At 40.9% G+C, this 19,492-nt stretch overlaps 1 protein-coding gene across 5 annotated transcripts in view; it reads right to left on the bottom strand.

Annotated features, from left to right (window-relative positions):
- Nucleotides 1-11,574, bottom strand: part of RB195_025428 (uncharacterized protein) — a gene marked incomplete at both ends in the record, with an annotated part of 32,054 nt that extends 20,480 nt beyond the window's left edge. For all 5 annotated transcript variants that reach the window (XM_064213567.1, XM_064213568.1, XM_064213566.1 and 2 more), the window contains 23 exons: nucleotides 1,746-1,872; nucleotides 1,925-2,020; nucleotides 2,086-2,268; nucleotides 2,458-2,558; nucleotides 2,623-2,754; nucleotides 2,870-2,965; nucleotides 3,018-3,159; nucleotides 3,215-3,429; nucleotides 3,505-3,663; nucleotides 3,936-4,026; nucleotides 4,126-4,266; nucleotides 4,334-4,429; nucleotides 4,481-4,588; nucleotides 4,655-4,777; nucleotides 5,477-5,608; nucleotides 5,684-5,839; nucleotides 5,892-6,079; nucleotides 6,159-6,345; nucleotides 6,655-6,768; nucleotides 6,825-6,964; nucleotides 7,043-7,166; nucleotides 7,221-7,409; nucleotides 11,524-11,574. In XM_064213567.1, coding sequence (XP_064069444.1) covers nucleotides 1,746-1,872; nucleotides 1,925-2,020; nucleotides 2,086-2,268; nucleotides 2,458-2,558; nucleotides 2,623-2,754; nucleotides 2,870-2,965; nucleotides 3,018-3,159; nucleotides 3,215-3,429; nucleotides 3,505-3,663; nucleotides 3,936-4,026; nucleotides 4,126-4,266; nucleotides 4,334-4,429; nucleotides 4,481-4,588; nucleotides 4,655-4,777; nucleotides 5,477-5,608; nucleotides 5,684-5,839; nucleotides 5,892-6,079; nucleotides 6,159-6,345; nucleotides 6,655-6,768; nucleotides 6,825-6,964; nucleotides 7,043-7,166; nucleotides 7,221-7,409; nucleotides 11,524-11,574 — 3,091 coding nt within the window. The remainder of the gene's footprint in view (nucleotides 1-1,745; nucleotides 1,873-1,924; nucleotides 2,021-2,085; nucleotides 2,269-2,457; nucleotides 2,559-2,622; nucleotides 2,755-2,869; nucleotides 2,966-3,017; nucleotides 3,160-3,214; nucleotides 3,430-3,504; nucleotides 3,664-3,935; nucleotides 4,027-4,125; nucleotides 4,267-4,333; nucleotides 4,430-4,480; nucleotides 4,589-4,654; nucleotides 4,778-5,476; nucleotides 5,609-5,683; nucleotides 5,840-5,891; nucleotides 6,080-6,158; nucleotides 6,346-6,654; nucleotides 6,769-6,824; nucleotides 6,965-7,042; nucleotides 7,167-7,220; nucleotides 7,410-11,523) is intronic.
- Between the last annotated feature and the right edge of the window lie 7,918 nt (nucleotides 11,575-19,492).

The following is a 19,492-nucleotide window of genomic DNA, read 5'->3' as shown; positions in this document are numbered from 1 at the left end:
CAATAAAAGGTTTTGCCTGACGGATGTCGCTGTTGTGCCAAAGTTCTGTACGGGATCGGACCATCATCTCCTCTGAGGAAGATTTTCCTTCACAAAAAGAGAAGAGAAACCGGAAGAACTTCACAAAGAAAGAGAAATCCCAGAACTATCATTAACTGGGATCTCTTCGCTACGCTAGCCGGCTTTTGATAAGATTCTGCAATGGACAACATCGACAAGGAATATGACCAGTTCGATGAACACGTTCACGACAGCATGGAGAATGCTGAGAGTTTTAAAACCACCAAGAGACGCCTGTCTCTTGAAACTTTTTAAGTCAGCGTGGAGCAGCACGAGCTGCAGAGAACCAGGGACTCACGTCCGTGCTCGCAAGGCTTTGCAGAGGCGATAAAGGAAGACCTTAAAGAGAGAAGAGCAGAAGTGCTGGCTGAAGCTGCAGAGGCGGGGAAAAGCATCCGCTATGTCCGTCGAGACTTCGCCAGTCGCAAGACGAGGATGACTGCTCTCAGGAACCCGAAAGGAACAACCATTGCATCGAGAAGGGGGATAGAGAAAATCATCTACGACTACTCTGATCTCTTCGACAGCCACGTACACTTGCCTCCTCACCATCTGAGGGAAGACGGACATTCCAGAGGTTCTCCCGTCCGAAATACGACATGCTATCATGTCGGTAAGAAATCGTACGGCACCCGGTTCCAACAGAATAAGACCAGAACACCTGAAGAACCTTCCGCCAGTACTCACCAACACCCTGGCGAGGCTCTTTATACGTTACCTGTCGGAATGCAAGGTTCCTAAACAGTGGAAGATCAGCAAGACCGTGTTGTTGTATAAATAGGGAGATCCACATGACATCGGCAACTATCGCCCAATCTGCTTACTGTCCGTCATCTGCAAACTCTTTACAAGAGTGATCCTTAGTAGGATTGAAAATGTCTTGGATGAAGGACAGCCATGCGAGCAAGCAAGATTTCGAAAAGGATTCAGCACGATTGACTACAATCACACTGCTTCGAAACTCATCGAGGTATCACGAGAGTACGAGATGCCGCTCTGTATCACCTTCATCGACTTGACATGTGATGCGTCTTAACGACAACCATTGGACCAGAGTCGTGAGCGACTGGGTTCCCCGCGATATTAAGCGCACTGCAGGAAGACCGCCGACCCGATGGTCAGATTTCTTCACGAAGTCCTTCAAAGAAAATTATGATGCTCTTTGTTTTCCTGCGCGAAAGGGGGAACCACTGGGCAACTCTGGCACGCGATCGGAACAAATGGAAGAATAACTGGCGCCCTCTCGACCAGTCCGAAGATCAACGGGAGTCAAGGTGATCAAGGTGAATGACGTGAGAAACGACCTCCGCCACAAAATGCATCCATGAGGCATCTAGCAGCGTTTGCGAGAGCAGACATACGGCGCGTCCGACGATAACGAGCGGCAGTCAATGGGCTCCTGAAGCTGTCCCTCCTCCTTGGTGGTAGACGCTTCCTCCTATGCCTCCTCTTGCAAACCTGACACAATGTTGAAGCCGAGCGGGATCCGGTGCGACAAGGCATGTCGTTTTTCTTAAGAGTTAGGGGGAACTGAACGTCATTGCGCTCATAACTCATTATCTACACTCCTGACCCTATGTATTTGTTAAGAGATCTCGACACTCTCGATTTTATGTTTTATTTTTTAAATTTTACTTTATGCATGTTGTCTTAAACATTAGAATGATATAGAAGTATGTGAATACCTTGACCCACACCCAAAGAAGCGTAAATTGCCAAACGGATATTCGTTTCGTAACTGCTGCCATTGCTCTTTTGCTGAATCAGTTCCGCATCGTCGGACCATTTGGCAAGCCATAAATTACTTGCAACCTGGAAGAATTTAGTTGCGGAAGGGTCATGCTTCATTATCATAAGAACAAACCCCAAGTATACTACTTAAAATGTAGACGAAAATGAATAAAAGTGCAACTGTGAGACCGATCGCATGAATGTACGCCAAATACACTGACCATCTTACCTGAAAACATTAAAATAATATTGAAGGCGCTGCTTCAGCCCAATGTATCAACAAGACAACGGTACTTTTCCAGTCTCCACTCCTTCTTTCTCTACTAATTTACTCTTCTGTAGTTGTTTCTTCTCTGCTCCAAGAAGTGCCACTTTTTCTTCGACTTTTGCGTCAGTGAAAGTACACTCTTCTTTTGAGTTTGTTCCGATAATGGCGTTACCATTTCTCGCAGCAGATGGCAAATCAGCTGGTAGAGTCTAAATGCAGAGATAATGAATTCTATTAGGAGACTTCTTTTAGAATGACAACAAGGCCCTCAAAAACCTTCAATTTTTTACCTCAGCGCCAAAAGCGTGGCACTTGCTCGTAACTAACAACTGGTTAACTTTGACGTCAAATCAAGTTTTATTTAAAAACGTGATTATGTTTGATGTCATTTAAAAAACCTTGTCGATGATGATTTCCTGGCTCATATGCGCGTCGATACGCTTCCTCTGTGCAGGACTTATTTCTTCCACTTCTTGGAGTATTTCCGAGACGTCTTCTGCTAAACGTGCAACTTTGCTGCGGAATTCATGAAGCTCCATGAAAGATATTATTAATCAAATTACCACTTTCACCGAAGCTAACACTGCGACCGCGTTTCTTTGTTTCCTCGACTAAGAATTCTTCGAGGAACTCGCTGAAGGCCCCCTGTTTAGCGATCAGTTCATGGTAAGTCCCCATTTCATTTATTTCGCCGTCTACAACGTTTATTTTAGAAACATACGATATCTACAATGTCGGATTTAACGCTATTGAAAAAGCTACACATCCGCAGATGAAAAAACACCGACTAAGTCAAACATAAATCCTCACCTTTCATAACCACCACCTTATCACAGTATTTCAGATAGTTTAACCCATGGGTCACAAGGATCCGCGTTGTGTTGGACAGCATGCCAGTGGTAGAAGCTGAAGTAATTAGGTGTGTGATCCCAAAGCTTCAAGGACGATAAAAACTCACATATAACGTTCTCAAAGATGTGTTTGCCAACGTGCGAATCAACAGCACTTAATGGATCATCCAGAAGCACAATTTCAGCATGCGAATATACTGCTCTGGCTAGGGAAACACGCTGTTTTTGTCCACCGGATAGATTTATTCCCTGAAATAGCATTCGAAGTGACTTGTTGCAACTTATTCGCAATGGATCTGCAAACCTTCTCTCCTATCTCGGTGAGGTCTTCCGCAGGTAGACTTGCTAAATCTTGTCTAATTGCACAAGCATCTATCACTTTCTCATAGAGCATGCGGTCATAAGAGCGATTGAATAAAATATTATCTCGAAGAGTGAGATTTTGTATCCATGCTTGTTGAGGTACATACGCTATGGAACCGCTCACATTCACCCTGCCGCTGACTTTGTTCATTTCACCTGTAATTTCTAATATCACTATCGGTAAACGTGTATTTCCAAGATATACATTTTCTTAACATAAAAAAGGTCAACCTAAAATCGCTTGGAGTAGACTGCTCTTTCCTGAGCCTACTTTGCCAACTATGGCAACAAGTTGTCCTCGTTTCACTGACACGTTGATGTTCTTCAGGGTTTCGTCACTTCCGCCGCTATCCCAAGTAAAAGCGCCACCGTCGATCCTGACGGCTTCCTCTGTAGTTGCTTATATTGATTTTCAGGGAAATATTAGCATACATGCGATAGTCGGACCCGGTGCTCTGACCCCCTTCACATTTGAACGGTTGGGGAACGGACCTCCTTCACTTTTAAACGGTTGGCGAAATTACCCCCTTCACTTTTGAACGGCTATTAAAAGGACCCCCTTGACTTGAGCTGCACACTATGAGCTGAACCCCCTTCACCTGAGGAGGGTCCGGCTTATCCCTATCGCACCTATGAATATTAGGGCCGAAATTTTTTCATACCACTCCATTTACTGCCTATAGCGCTGCTGTCCATTTCTTCTTCAGCAAAGAAAGCAGAGAGGCGTTTGTTACTGACGCGACATTGAACAGCCTGAACAACCTCTACTCATTCGTACAAGTATTGCTTTCTTTTCAAACAGCTCAACAACAACAAAAAGAAGAAGAGATAGACAGAAAATGAATTTCTTACCTGACTGAATATCATAGCAAAAATTGCAAGAGGGAATCGAAGAATGTTGAAAAGAGCTAAAGCTACGAACGTTACTTGTGGTGTTAGAACATTGTTAATCGGATCGATTGTAACAAAAACCGCAAAAGAAAGGACGGCAACCTAAACTGACAAGATAGGAATTTCGAATTCTGTAATTAATTTACAGAAAAGAAAGAAATAATCATACCAAAAATGGTGCACAAGCCCATGAAAGAGTGGTAGCAGCATTAAGGAACGCCAATTTCTTTAGTACATTGATCTCTCTTTGTCGAATGTTCAGAACCTACAGAGATTACACTCTAAGTAAGGATTCACGTAAATGAACGCAACTTACAGTGTTTTCCATGCTTTTCTCCCAAGAATACAGTTTGAGCACTTTGATCCCGTTTAAAACTTCTGACATCAGCTTCATCCGTTCGTCTTTTTGTTTCATTTGTTTGATCTGAGTAAACGTGTATGATAGTCATATTCTGAAGTGTGAAAATGGTACCAAATGATGATTTCGTACATGACATTCCCGCATTTTGACAGAAATATACGAATTAAGAGGTACCATCGTCACTAGTATAGCCAAACCAGCAATAACAGCCACGCCTAATATTCTCCACAAAAATATCACGGATAGAAGGATCTAGAAAAGGCGTGTGGATAATGTTGCCTGATTGTCCAAAGCAGGAAGTCTGAACGCGTTCGGTGGAAAACTTCTCCCTAGTATAATAATGGAAAATGGTTTGACGTAGTCTTCAGGTATCACAGCGAAAAGGCGGAACTCCCAGTACAAGTTCAAAAATCAGAGACCTCAGCCTATCCAACGAGGGAACTCTTTCTCACCGTAAGGTGAAATTCATTTTCCTTACGGGTGTAAACAGTTGTTTTATTTAAGAATCTCACCACTAATCCACGTTGCACGTTTTCTATCCTTCTGGTGCACAGTTGCCTCACTGGATGAACTGCTGCCTGAGTCGCGGCTTTCGGTATGACATTTGCAAACTGCGTGAGTTTAGTCGGGTCCGAATGACCTGAAGCCCGTCGCAGTTACGCGAGTCGCTACGTTCGAAGCGGCGCGGTGAAGCGAGCGGTTTGAATGGAGGCCGGACCATCGCTATTTTCACTCGGGCTGCAGTGATGAGTGGTGCTAGCGAGGGTCCTGCCTCGATCCAAACCGCTACGTTCCATAGCGCCGCTTGAAGTACAACCAATTGTGCGACTGCACTGAGCTTCAGGCCGTTTTAATCCGACTATACCAACACCGACTATCCCTAGGGAATCCATTGAGAAAAATGTGCTTGAACGCTGTCTTTAGTAAACAGGAATTGCTAAAAAAAAACACCTGAAGAGGAGCTGACCAAAATAACATTACAAATGTCGTCATGTCCTGAAGCCTTTGAATATCCACTGACATAAGATTGACTATTTCTCCTGTTGTACGATTCTTTCGTGCGTTGTTGGACAAATACATCGCCTGAAGCTTAGTATGAGCGTTAAACAAAATAGGAAATCACTGCAAGGCTGCAGCAATGGATAGAAGTGTACTTGCCTTGGAGTATACTGCACTGGTTAGAACAGAACGAATGTTCATACCCAATCGGAACATCAGATGGAAGTATTGGTGAAGAATCATGGATTGAAATACAGCAACAACAAACATAAAGCTAGCAATAGCAATTCCAAGCCACATCGGCTGATTACGATCCTGTAACATAGAAATATCTTGATGGACATTCGAAGAATGAAGCAGCACATACCTGAATAAAGTTTATCAGAAGCCTGAGCAAAACAGGAGCGACGAAATGTAGCAAATCAAAAATCAATTTTAGGAGAGCACCAGAAATAAACGACAATTTGTAGGTTTTAAATAGTGGCATAAGAACAGATGGCTGATGTGTTGACGAATCCTCAGAGCTTTGTCTCTGCTTGAGCACATCTTGATGTTCTGGAAATATTGAAGCGCCTTGTATTCCAACAAAAAGTATGAACCCTTATTCATGACTATGTAGATGACAACTGCTCACTCTGTAACTCAGGTGTAAAATATTTGTAGAATTGTGGGATAAGGTTCTTGGCACAGTCACGTTCATCCAGATCCCAGAGATCATCTCGTTCGAGGGGTTTTTTGTAACCTTTCACGGCTAATCCAGTAAACCAAGTGAATGTTATCTGATTCAGGAACGATGCTGACAGCTCAGGGCAGACGTGTTTCTGGAATCGAGAAATGTTAATCTAGTCACAGTCATTCTAAAGTGTGATAAATATTTCGCGGAATGGGGGAAAATGTCGTTGGGGGGACTCAGTGGCGCCCTTATTTCCCGAAGCTCTAACTTACTTTTTTTCTCTTAGTAACTTAAGTTTACATGTCATAGATCCTCTAAGACTAATGCTCAGGCCTTAGTGCCCCGACTGATTTGACTATTTACTTCGAGAAATAAGAGCACAACTGAGTGCCCCCCAACGACATTTTACCCGCGGAACGTTCATTGTCTCTCGAATAATCTAGAAATTCAAACGTACTCCTGAGAAGGCTCCTGAAGGGGTGTCGGCAAAACAAGATAATATCAGCTCTAAGCATATCAAGACATAGTAAACCATATAAAAAAAAAAATGGGGTGAATCTTGTGTTTCTGCCTAAAAGCGCTAAATTGACTTCAGAATCACTTCAAAAACCACATATAACTACTTACAGAATAATGATGTTCTATTAAAAATCGAAGCTCTGGAAGGCCGCATATGACCGTTAGTAACCAGTAGTTGAACAATACTCCGGAAGTGACAATGCCACGGTTTCTGCATGCAATCAACAGGGTCAGAGCTAAGCACAGACCTGAATTTGTTTCTTAACCGAAGTGTATGAAGTAAGAATAACTTATCCATAGGGCATTTTAAAAATGCCAAGGCTCACCTATATATTGGGCACAATCACCTATTAAATAGTGTAGTGTATCCTTCCTATCCAATATTAAATAACTGTACGCATTGTGGAAAAGTGAACAAGAGAGATCAATGACAAGAACGACACAAATCAACTGAACAATAGTTGATTATATGGAAAAGAGAATGTTAGATACATCATCACTTACTATTCTGTAGGTAACTGGTGAGTGACAGCTAGCTTTAGCATGTTCGCTATGGTAGAGATCATATAACGTGAGCGGACAGAAAATTATCAGAAATATCGCCGGTAACCACGAGAAATCAACATGTTGTGCACATTCTGTTACATGAGGGATCGAGTGTAAACTGGTATTCCTCCACTCTCCGCTGAATGTCTGAAATTGGGAAAAAGCCCGTGTAGGAAAGATAGTAGAGTGCTTAATGATTTTCCAGACACCAGAGCATTTCTCGCCACCTAAAAAGAGAGAAGAGAAGAAAGAGAAATACTGTAGAATCCACTTTAATAAAAACAATATAGGATAAAGTGTCTGGCGTTAATCAATCCGCTTGGGACCCCCACGATCACTTCAATTCAGAATCGTTTGAGGTTTTACGAACGTGTAACTGCCTATACAATGAATTGTGGTGGCTAGCCGATGTGTCAAGTCAGTGTTTTTATCCTCCCAGACAAGTCTGGTACCAATTTATCGATTCATCCCGGAAGGATGAAAGGCTTGGTAAGCACTAAGGCGGACTCGAACCGGAAGCGCAACACCTGCTTCAATTATAACAATAATTACAAACAAATAAAAAAAAACAATGAATGCCGGCACATGTACCGTCATATGGGGTTACCGCACGCGGGCGAGCTTCGCCGCATCTGGTTCGGGTAGGTTGGCAATGGTGATGCTAAAACACTCCACAAATACGTGCTTTCAATGCTTCTAAGTCGTACTTCTTATATTCAGCTTGACGTTTTTGTTCCAGTTTTGCTATATTTGTGACTGTAATGTTACGGGCGTTCTTGTTCTTACCGAAGGTGCTGTATATTGTTGAAATGTTCGGTGTACTTCATTTCTGACATATTGTTTTCAGTTCTATCAACGTGAAGGTCTGGAATTGGCTGGATATTTCACCTTGGTGAAACGCTCTCCGCAAATACGTGTTTTTAAAGGCGTCATCCCACGAGTCTGGGGTGGGACGGGTTTCAGGTGGGTTATGTCTATACGGGGTCTTAGATTGTGGGGAGGAGGGTGATTCAATCTATTTCTCCCTGTATCATTGGGAGCGAACGACCCCGGAATGCTGTTTCTTATGACGGCTTCGTTGCAATGCGTAACGTTTGCGCCCCGCCTGCGATTCGTGTAAAAACCCATTCGGAGGAATCGCGCAAAGGTGGCGAGCTGCAGTAGAGGACGTCGTAAGAAACGGCGGTCGTCCGTTTACACTGATACAGGGAGAGATGGACTGAATCACCCTCTTCCCCGCAATCTAGGACCCGGTATAGGCATAACCCACCTGAAACCCGTACTACTCCAGATTCATGGGGTGTTGCCTTTAAGCTGTTGTTTTGCAGCTGCACGATGCTGTTGACAAAATGTTGGAAAATCCCACAGGTGCTTGTAGGATCGTCATGCAAACTATTGGAGTGGGACCAAAGCCTGCTAGTATTCAGGGCCAATGCAAAACTGCAAGTGGATACATGCAGATAGTAATGGTTTACTTCGCTTTCTATGCTTATTTCAAGAGTTTTTAGAGATAGAAAATAAGGGCAGAAAAGAAAAAGAACGAACGGGAATTTATTGACGACTATAGTGACATAGAAGAGCAAGCACGAAATATTTTGGAGAGGGACCGCCGGCTCCTCCAAACATGTTTCATCTGTGGTAAAAGAAACAGACGAAAACGAGGAGGAAGACCAACGACCATTGACTGCTACCCGCACTATAGTGATGTTAATGTTCTGTTGACAATCATCATTATTTGTGTTTGCTACGTGTTTACCATCGCCAGGACCATCGCGGCGAACTGCAGATCGTTTTCATCCAACTGTACTACTATACACTATCGTCCGTTGTTATTAGTGTCATTATTGTTTCTATTGTAACTATTATTGTTACTATTAAACGATTGTATTATCGTTTCATTTTCGTACGGTATTACTGTTGCTGTTATCCTTATCATTTAACCTGCGCTGTTTGGAAAAAACTCACTTCGTTAGAAAAAACTTTGTTAGAAAGTGATGACGAATTAGTCAGTCTATGCAGTGGTGAAGTGCCTACATCTGGTTAGAAACGGAAATTTAATTAATGCTCCTTTCAATTTATGCTTACACCTGAAGAGAAAATTGCATCGATCTCATTCGTCTTCAGTCTTAAGTTGAAGGCATCACCCCACGAATCTGAGGTGGCACGGATTTCAGGTGGAGTATTCGTATACGGGATCGTAGATTATGGAGAGAAGAGTGATTCCGTCCATTTCTTCCTAATTGCCGTAAAAAACGGCCCGGACGATACGGCTTGGAGCGATCCGGCGCGCTATTTTCTACGAGTTCGATTGGAGCGCGCCAGCCTTGTGCACGTAGCGCATCTTCCGAACCGTTTTTTACGGCAATTAGGAAGAAATGGACGGAATCACCCTCTCTCCATAATCTACTATCCCGCATAAGAATACTCCACCTGAAATCCGTACCAACTCAGATTCGTGGGGTGATGCCTTTAATTCAGAACAATCCTAGCAAAAAAATCAGTTATGAAATCAAAATACTCGAATTTTGTTCTCACCAAGAATATGGAAGTATACTGCATAAAAAAAGACAATCAAAAGCTAGTTCTGTAGCGGAAAACGCGTTTTGATGCTCATGAAGAATTTGGCTGTTGACGGAAGAATTCTCTGAACAGATAATTGGTACATAAACATCTTCCTGACAAAAACATTTATGGAACATAATATTAGTCCCTTCGAAACGTTGATAAAAACAAAAAAGGATTTCTGGATGGATTTTTTTCTCAAGCTCAAAAAAGCAGTCTTATGTCCTAAAATGTTTTTGCTCTTCTTTTTTTTTGGGTAAGAAACTGTCATTACGCGATAGTGGATATATTAGAATCTGATCAACAACCTATAATGATTCTGTCTATAATGATTCTGCAGGAAATAAGGGCAAAATGAACCGTTCATTATTACGACAGGGGAGTGACACACACACAAAAATTATCTGATTCATTTGCTTTTACTGCGTTTATGCGAGTATAGGAATGAACTGATATTTTCGAGTATTTTTGCATGTAATTGTGCAAAACGCTTACGTTAACGTACAACGTCTTTTTCAAGAACAAAAAAAAAGAAGGCAACCAAAAAAGTCAAAATCATGGATAACAAAAGGCAAAAGGACATGACAATAGGGTCAGCGATCAGTGAAGAGGGCCTATATAACTAGGTGCAGTAGTGTCAAAACTACATGAAGCTCGGTGCAGTTGCGTATGCGGTACGCTCGGTTCCGTGGAGCGGTGCAGTTAGGATCGAAAGGGAAGCTTTGCTAGCACCACATACAGTTCGCGGTGGTCCCATCTCGATCCCAAGCGCTTGCCACCGTGCCGCTTCGAGTGGAGCCGATTACGCAACTGCACCATGCTTCACGTCGTTTTCACCCCACTATAATCATGGTGCAAATGCATGATTGGAATCTAGGATTGCAGTTGCGGGGTTAAGGTAGAAGCTGACTCGCTTCACCCGTGTCTGCAGTCCAAAGCGATCACAACCGCCGGCTCAATCGCGTCGCGTCGATCGCAGCCGCTACGCTTCAGGTCGTTTTCAGTTGACCATCATAGGTGCGATGAGGAGGAGCCGGATCCTCCTCAGGTGTGAAGAGGGTCTAGCTAATGAGATGCAGATCAAGTGATAATCTCTTCGCCAACTGTAGAAAAGTGAAGGGGGTCTCTTCGCCAAACGGCACAAAAAAGATGATCTGCGGCAGATGCAAGCAACACAATTTCGTTGCCGCTTTTTTCCTGCAAATTTCATACCTCTTACAAATAGTTGTCTGTATAAGTTGTTCTTCGTTTTTTTTTAAAGTAAGGACCGAAGTCATGTTGTCTACATTCCATGGAGAATATAACTTAAGAAGATCTAGATAATTACATTTGTGAAAAGTTCAGCAAAATATATGGCGCTCTCTGGTGAAGAAAATTGAGTGAAAACGTGCACGGATATCAAATAGACATAGGCGCTACGTGAGAGCTATCACGTGCGCTGTAGTCAACGCACGTGCCGATCCACGTCTTATGAAGTACAAGAGAAACTGTATTTCTTGATAGCCATATTCGAGAAAAATTTAATGTTGTAAAAGTTTACTGTACACGTTTCACATTTTTTTGCACATTAAGTGTTTGCAATAATGTAAAACATCACTTTGATTGCATGTCTGAGTAGACTGCGTTCTAAATGTTGCAAGCAAAAAATAATAAGGGGATATCCGCAGTGCAAAAAGAAAATCATTTATCTGGAACTAACCTGCACAGAACTTCGCTCACAAAAGATGCTCCGAAGTGACGTGAACGGCATTTAACTCCACTGTTAGTGATTCTTGCACATCCAGATCCGGTTATAAATAATCTCGGTTACCTAGGAAACAAAGTCGTATGAAATGCAACGGCAGCAAGAAGATTAGTACGCCATGCAATGACAGAAAGAAAGGTGAGAAACTTTGAAAAATCTTTTTAAAAAACCACTACTGGATGTCAAAGGACTGTTGTATGTGCAAATATCAGTTTTGAGAGATCGAAAGTCAAAGGCAACGTAAGGAATGCGAAGAAAAAATCTGTGGAGAGTCACAAACTGCAGCAATGTAGGAAGTATAGCAGCACGGATTATTTACAAAAAAGGATTCTGCCTGAATTACTGTTTAAACCAGAACGTGAAATAAAAAGAAAATTTGTTGTTGAATATTTCCGAATGAGGCTACAGCAACTATTGCAACAAATTTTTGAAGGTAAATTGCTGGAAAACTTGCAATCAAATAATCTAATAGAGAAGTTGCAAGTTTAAATTACAAAAAGTAGAACATTTCTCCTAATATCGCAATATTTTTTCAAAGGAAAAATCCTAAGGAGTTCCACTAAGGAGTTGCAAAGTCCATTCAAAGAAGTTTGAAATAATAGAAAATTAATATGTAGTTCTGAACGAGCGTGATCTACTTAAAGGCATCACTCCACGAATCTGAGGTGGTACGGATTTCAGGTGGAGTATTCGTAAACGGGATGGGAGACTATGGAGAGGGAGGTGATTTCGTCAATTTTTTCCTAATTGCCGTAAAAAACGGCCCGGAAGATACGGCTTCAGGCGTTCTGGCGCACTATTTCCAAGGAGTTCGACTGGAGCGCGCCAGCCTTGTGCGGCGCCGCATATTCCGAGCTGTTTTTTACGGCAATTAGGAAGAAATGGACGGAATCACCCTCCTCTCCATAATCTACTATCCCTTATAAGAATACTACACCTGAAATCTGCACCACCTCAGATTCGTGGGGTGATGCCTTCAACTATACGTTCCTTGCTATGAAGTTTTGATATAAATAGAGGAGCCCTCAAGAAACATCACTGATTCGTTTCTCACGTTAAAGTAAATTAAGAGGAATTGAGTTGACCACGTACCACTTCCACTTCTAACTTCTACCAGGTCTACATTTGAGCAATGAATAAACGTTGAGAATAACAACTGAAACATTTTTTCGCAGTGTACTGAAGTCACCTACGAGGATCGATCTCCTCAAAGTAACATCTGCCCTCAAATTGATCCTCGAAAAAGTTACCTTTGTTGTGACATTGTAGTTGTTCTCGCATTTCTATTACTATTTATATAAGTCTCCAGGTTCTTGCAATATTTAATTTAGTTCATAATAAAATTTACAAAATAACTTGGACGTCATTGAAAAAATGGCTTTCTGTAGGGAAAACAGCCTTAAATCTACCCCTTAAATCCTTACTGATCTGGAAAAATCTCTTTGCTTTTCGCTGCAGAACAAATTTCCACATCTTTCTCTACTGATCGTGATCTACTCCGTGAGACAATATCACAGACCATGACCATGAGAGGATAATTTGTTCTCGATGATGCTTTGAGAGGATAAATCGCAGCCAGTCTGATTCCATTATTACTTTTTTGAAAAATCGACGAGACCGAAACCACCAAAACCTCGACCGCAATAAAAAGTATCTTCATCTTCTCTTCAAATTAGCGATCACTTGACCTTATGGCATGTAAGGCAGTACATTACGAAATTGATGATGCTCAAATCTTTTGTATAAAATAAAGTAGAAATAATGAGTGGGAAAAGGGGCATGTTCTAAGATTACGAGCGTGGTCAAGCTGATTTCCCCCGTTACCAATCCAGACAAAAAGCGTAAAACAGCCTTGTGTGATCCTGTCTGCCTAACGAGGCAACTAATTACGGATGATAAAACGAAGGCAGCTCGCAAGACTTTTATGATTGTGCGAGTGGAGCAGCTCCCGTTGCTTATTTCAATGATATTAGCTGATTTGCGGACGTTGGACAACGGCGGAGTCGGCCACGTTCTTTCACGCAATAGGTTGTATCGTTGGGGAGACAGGATCCCACAAGACTGTCTAATGCTCCTTTTTTTTCTTGCTAGGAGAGCTGAGCATGATCTCGCCTATGCTCGTAAACTGCAGTAGAATGGCTCTTCGAAAGAAGACGAAAAAGACGCGGATGGGTTTCTTTTTCGTCTTTTTTCATAACACACTTCAGTTTGATCTCTATTACAAAATTTATACATTAATAGATTCGTACGAACTCTATCGAATGAATATAATTAGAGCTCCTACCACTACAGCATTTTTTTTTTCAAAAAAAAATTGCCTATGCCTACGAATTAGCAAGGTTGAGGCCAAATTAACTGAGTCCCAAAGATATGTGGTTCTGGACGTAAATATATTAATCGAAAAGTTAAATGATACTTTCATATTCGTAATGTACATGCTATTTCGAACATTTTAGTATCTCTTGCAGCTATGAAGATTTTGAAAATTTAACTAAGGTAACGCCTTTCAGCTCCATAATGGAGCGACATTAGTAGATTACTTTTTTTTTTACAGATTCAGCAAGAAAACTATTTATTGTGGAACCTCATTGTCCCTCGACTTTTCAGCTCATCAGAACTTTCTGCTTTTTTGCAGCTTAAGGTACAATTTCGGTGTTTTGACAACTTTTTCAAATTAGGTTATTACAGTTTAGATCATTATAATTATTTATCATAATTTATTTAGTCATTTGAAGTTATTTATTTAGCCGCAACTAGATAATGTTATTTAAATTATTTTTTTATTTAAATCAGGATTATTAACATTTCGTAATAGATATCATACATATTGAGGTGTGTTATGAAAAAAAGACGCCAATTCGCGTCTTTTTTGTCTTCTGTCGAAGAATTACCGATTCTGCTGTACACTTTTATTCACTCCTGCCTATTTGTGGAAAGATTCAACGTGGTCAATTTAGTGATTTGCTGCCTTTATACAAGATCGTTTTCATATTATTTTCATGGTTCTAAAAAACATCTCTGGATAAAACGCGTTTAATGTTTGGACCTCTTGAGAAACTGAAGCAAAGCATTCTTTCTTAACAAGTATTTAGAGCAAATACAGGAGGAGGATAATCGTTGAAAAAAAAAACTCTCGATATGACACTGCAATAAACAAACAACGAAAATGAGTTGCACTCATCCAACACAAATGAAGTGATAACTAGGTGTTTTCTCAGCATTTCTTTATGATGAGTATCATAAAATAAGCGTATGTTCCTAATGAAATATAATGTCGAAATACAGAACTTTTAGTAGAGGTCACCTTCAGCCACCTTCGACCCGATTCCCGATTTCTGCCGTTATTCTCAACAATTGCCAATGAGGGAATAGTTCCGAAAAAACAAATCTTCGCATAAATGAGATTTCCTCTTTTATCGCTGATCTTTGACTGCAAGACCTCTCTTGACTATATGACTACTATGACTTGGGACCACCAATACTATAAACAAATGAGTCGCAGGTTTCCCCGTGAATTCGTCCTCGATGTAAACTGTGAGACGGACAAAACTCAACTGTCACCTGATTGTGGATTTCCAAGCGAACGCATTTCATCAGAGTTCATTTCTACTAGGAGGTGTGGTCGAAGGAAAATAATATGAAGTATTTTCTGTTTAAAAAATGGCAATATATTATAATTGCAAGGCAGTGTCACGTGCTATCTCTCACACATGCTGTTAAAATCTCGAAGTGGTCTCGCGTTAACTAATTCGGTACGTTGGGTTCATTTGAATCGCATTACGCATTAATGCTCCGTTGGAGAAATGCTGATTGTTGAAATGGAATCAGAGTATTAACGCGGAATTCCCCGCCAAACTTCCAGAATCTATTATAGAAAACTATTCATTGTGAGACTGGATGTATGGCGATGATAGTTTATGACATGCTTTTGAGTGAGTCAAAAGATTTAAGGAGAGAAATGTCTGGAAAGAATCCGATTGATTATATTATTTGATTATTCAATTCATTAAGTACATAGTGTTCTTATGAATAATTGTATTTATGTTTTCTTGTTTTGTCAACAACGAGGTTTTTATGGAACTTTATTTTTTGGTCCGAGGTTTCGACAAGTTCTTCTTTATCAGAGGCCTTAAAATGAATCGAGGTTTCTGGTACTAAGTACGTCCCATCAACCTCCTCCTCCTCTACGTGCCAAACCTCGATATCTTTCTAAGCACACTATGCAAGAACTCTAAACATGAAGACAAACTGCCGTACCGACTAATTGGGGTGTTGGACCGTTCTTACAGATTTTCACCCGGGACGAATGAGATGTGCACACTTCACAGTATCCTTAAAGGCATCACCCCACGAATCTGAGGTGGTACGGATTTCAGGTGGTGTATTTGTATACGGGATGGGAGACTATGGAGAGGAGGGTGATTCCGTCCATTTCTTCCTAGTTGCCGTAAAAAACGGCCCGGAAGATACGGCTTCAGGCGTTTTGGCGCACTATTTTCCAGTTCGTTTGGAGCGCGCCAGCCTTGTGCGGCGCCGCATCTTCCGGGCGGTTTTTTGCGGCAATTAGGAAGAAATGGACGGAATCACCCCCCTCTCCATAGTCTCTCATCCCGCATACGAATACTCCACCTAAAATCTGCACCACCTCAGATTCGTGGGGTGATGCCTTTAAGGATACTGTGAAGTGTGCACATCTCATTCGTCTTGGGTGAAAATCTGTAAGAACGGTTCAACACCCCAATTAGTCGGTACGGCAGTTTGTCTTCATGTTTAGAGTTCTTGCATAGTGTGCTTAGAAAGATATCGAGGTTTGGCACGTAGAGGAGGAGGAGGTTGATGGGACGTACTTAGTACCAGAAACCTCGATTCATTTTAAGGCCTCTGATATAGAAGAACTTGACGAAACCTCGGACCAAAAAATAAAGTTCCATAAAAACCTCGTTGTTGACAAAACAAGAAAACATAAATACAATTATTCATAAGAGCACTATGTAGTTAATCAATCACATTTCTATATTAAATCAGACCTAAGAGTATATTAGGGTACACGCATTAAATGTGACACTAGTGATAAATAAATGAAGAAAGAGCACGTAAGAAATTATCCTGAGATGAGATGACAAAATCCCGCCTGCAAAAGATGTTGCTCCTCCACAAAAAGGCCCCCTCAGCGATTGCCTGGGTAGCGGACACTAACGGATAAAGTATTATGTAGATGCTCATGATTCAGATATATGGATTATAAATGGATCGTCACCGTTGAAGAAGGATGAAAGTACTTCAAGAGTGTACTGTGTCTTCTGAAAGAAAAAAAAGCTAAATATAGGCAATTTAGTAAATACCTGTTATGGGTTGCATCAATAAAATAGTAGGAATATTAGATGCTATATTTTTGTTCATTGTAAAATTGTATTCTGGAAATTCAGCCCCTTTCAAGGATTTAACCTAGAGGTGGTTTCAGAGCTGTAGAACAATTGGTTCTTAGGCTTTTCACTACGATAATCTTGAATCAATAAATGTGCAAAGTAAAGTGGTTTGATATTTGTTAGAAGGATAAAATAAGCAGGAAATCACGTCAGAAAATTAATTATAATTGCTGACCTACATTTGGGTAAAAATCGAGCATACTGTAGAATACCACCGGCGCGAAAAAAACCACCGCAAACATTTAATAAATATATGATGTGTCTAATGTGTCAAGAACGCAGTCAGACAATTCTGATAGTAGTTCCCATATCGTAGCAGATATGGTAGAAAAATCTCCTCCTCACAAGTCTCTACAGCAATTTTATGGTAACATAAAAAAGTACCTTCGCAAGACCTGCTGAAAGCTTTGTTTAAAAGTACGGATCGTCAATCGCAGCAAAAAAGACAAATAACCGTACACATAGAATTTTTTCTTTCTTTTTTTTTTTTGGGGGGGGGGGGGACAGGGGGAATGACATACACTGTCAAAGACTACATATAAAAGCAGTTTGGGTGGTGAGAGATAAATGACTTGCATACTACATTTTTACATGAAAACCTGCCGTAATGACGTAATGACATGAGAATTCACATTCATGAATAAGCTCAGTGACGGTACACATGAGTGAAATGTACGGCTGATAAGGCAATCGGAATGTCTGCAAAACTTGCACACCTATTCGATGAACACTATGAATCATTTGATCGCAAACGCTCCGAACGAAACGAAACAATCGACCGAGAGATATTTGCACTAAACGATCGACAACCGCTCGTTATGTTCCTTCGTATTGATGACAAATCACATACGAAATCAGACGAATCTTCTGCAGCGAAGAATTTCTTTTTTTTCAAGTAAAACGTGCAACAATGTACACCGACTATCTTAAATAAGAACTATGGTCGACACAAGAAAAACGTGTCATATGATTTCAGTCATTACTGACTTCGATGTAGTATAAAAAAGCGAGGTATTAAGGAGTATACGATGCAGAGATCTATCCACAATTAGATAGGGATAGAGGACGACCTTCGGCGTTATCGTGAGCAGCAATCCAGAAAAAAAAAAACATGTGGAACAGCCCTGCGTGATCCGGTCTCCCCAACGATGCAACTTAATTCGCGATAGACAACTCTGTCATCGTCCAATACCCACAATCTAATTTACCCGTAATAAGTTTCGTCGTTGAGAAGACGTGATCACAAAGGTTGCTTTACACCCCTTCTCTTGGACTTGGAAAGTTTTCAACTCCAACTTCAGGGAAGCTAGGAGCAGTATTCATGGCGGAAGTTCTTTCCCGCTGTTTTTAAACATCCTATACATTTTGCGTCTTCCGATTCGATAATGATTTGTATTAAAAATCATGTGTTTCTATCATTTTAATCTTATCAATTGATGTTCTGGAGAATGTTATTCGAATGCATGGAATTTGTTGTTGTACACGTAACATACTGTCAGCCTCCACATACTGTAACTTCTTGCATATCAATCATACTATGTATCATAAATATTCGTGTTGTGGAAATAAGATTTATATGACTTCGCATGAATCTCATGTGACATCGTTCTTCACGTACTTAATTCCTGCAAAGCGATGAACTTCTCAGAGTCGTGTTCCTATGCTACCCTTGCAGACCATAGGGATATACGACATATATGTGGAATTAGTGGAGTTTTAGGATCGGGTCGCATCGTTTAAATTCAGCGGTCGAAGAGATTTCTATTGTTGATTCCTCCTTAGTAGTAAGTAGAGTTTGGGTAGAACTTCGCAAAAAGCACAGAGGAAATCAGAAAAAAAATGTGTGGATCCAGTAAACTAGATGACAATACGGAACTAGATCATATCAGTTCACGCAACGAAGCAACTCCTTGCATCACTGGAGCAGATAAATAAAATAATGAAATAAAAACACAAAATTGAATTTAAGCTACCACTTTTAAAGCAACTGATTCGACATAAAAATTGTGTGATTTGCACTATTTTTAGAATAATTTTATTTCACTACAGTATTAGTGTAAAGAGTTGCTTTGTAGGGGAAAGTTATGCGTCCGAATGTTTTCTGTCCTCTGATCTGCAGAGTTTTCTCATCTCCGTCACGTTCTTTGCTAATGAAGTCCTGAACTCTACCTCCAACTGGGAAGAACGCAACACTTCTGAAAATTCCCACAGATGCTGTCAACAACAAATACGACACGAAAGCGCTAAATAGTGCTGATAAGCAGATGAATCTCATCACTCGTGCGCCAAAATTGTGTGAATTTGAAGGCGCGGCTGTTAGTCACATAAAAGAGGCTTTTCGTTTTATTTCGGGAAGAATCTACAGAATTTTGCGAAAAAACACCGTCATCTCACATTATTTATTAGGTTTCTGCTAACCTGTTGCCTTTTCATAATTCTTTCTCTCATAGCTATCTTGATTGCTACTACAGGATTATTAGCAGATAGGATCACCTTGA

This window comes from Necator americanus, chromosome X (genome assembly GCF_031761385.1).
Source record: "Necator americanus strain Aroian chromosome X, whole genome shotgun sequence".
Lineage (NCBI taxonomy): Eukaryota > Metazoa > Nematoda > Chromadorea > Rhabditida > Ancylostomatidae > Necator > Necator americanus.
This window is presented reverse-complemented; position numbering and strand designations above follow the sequence as displayed.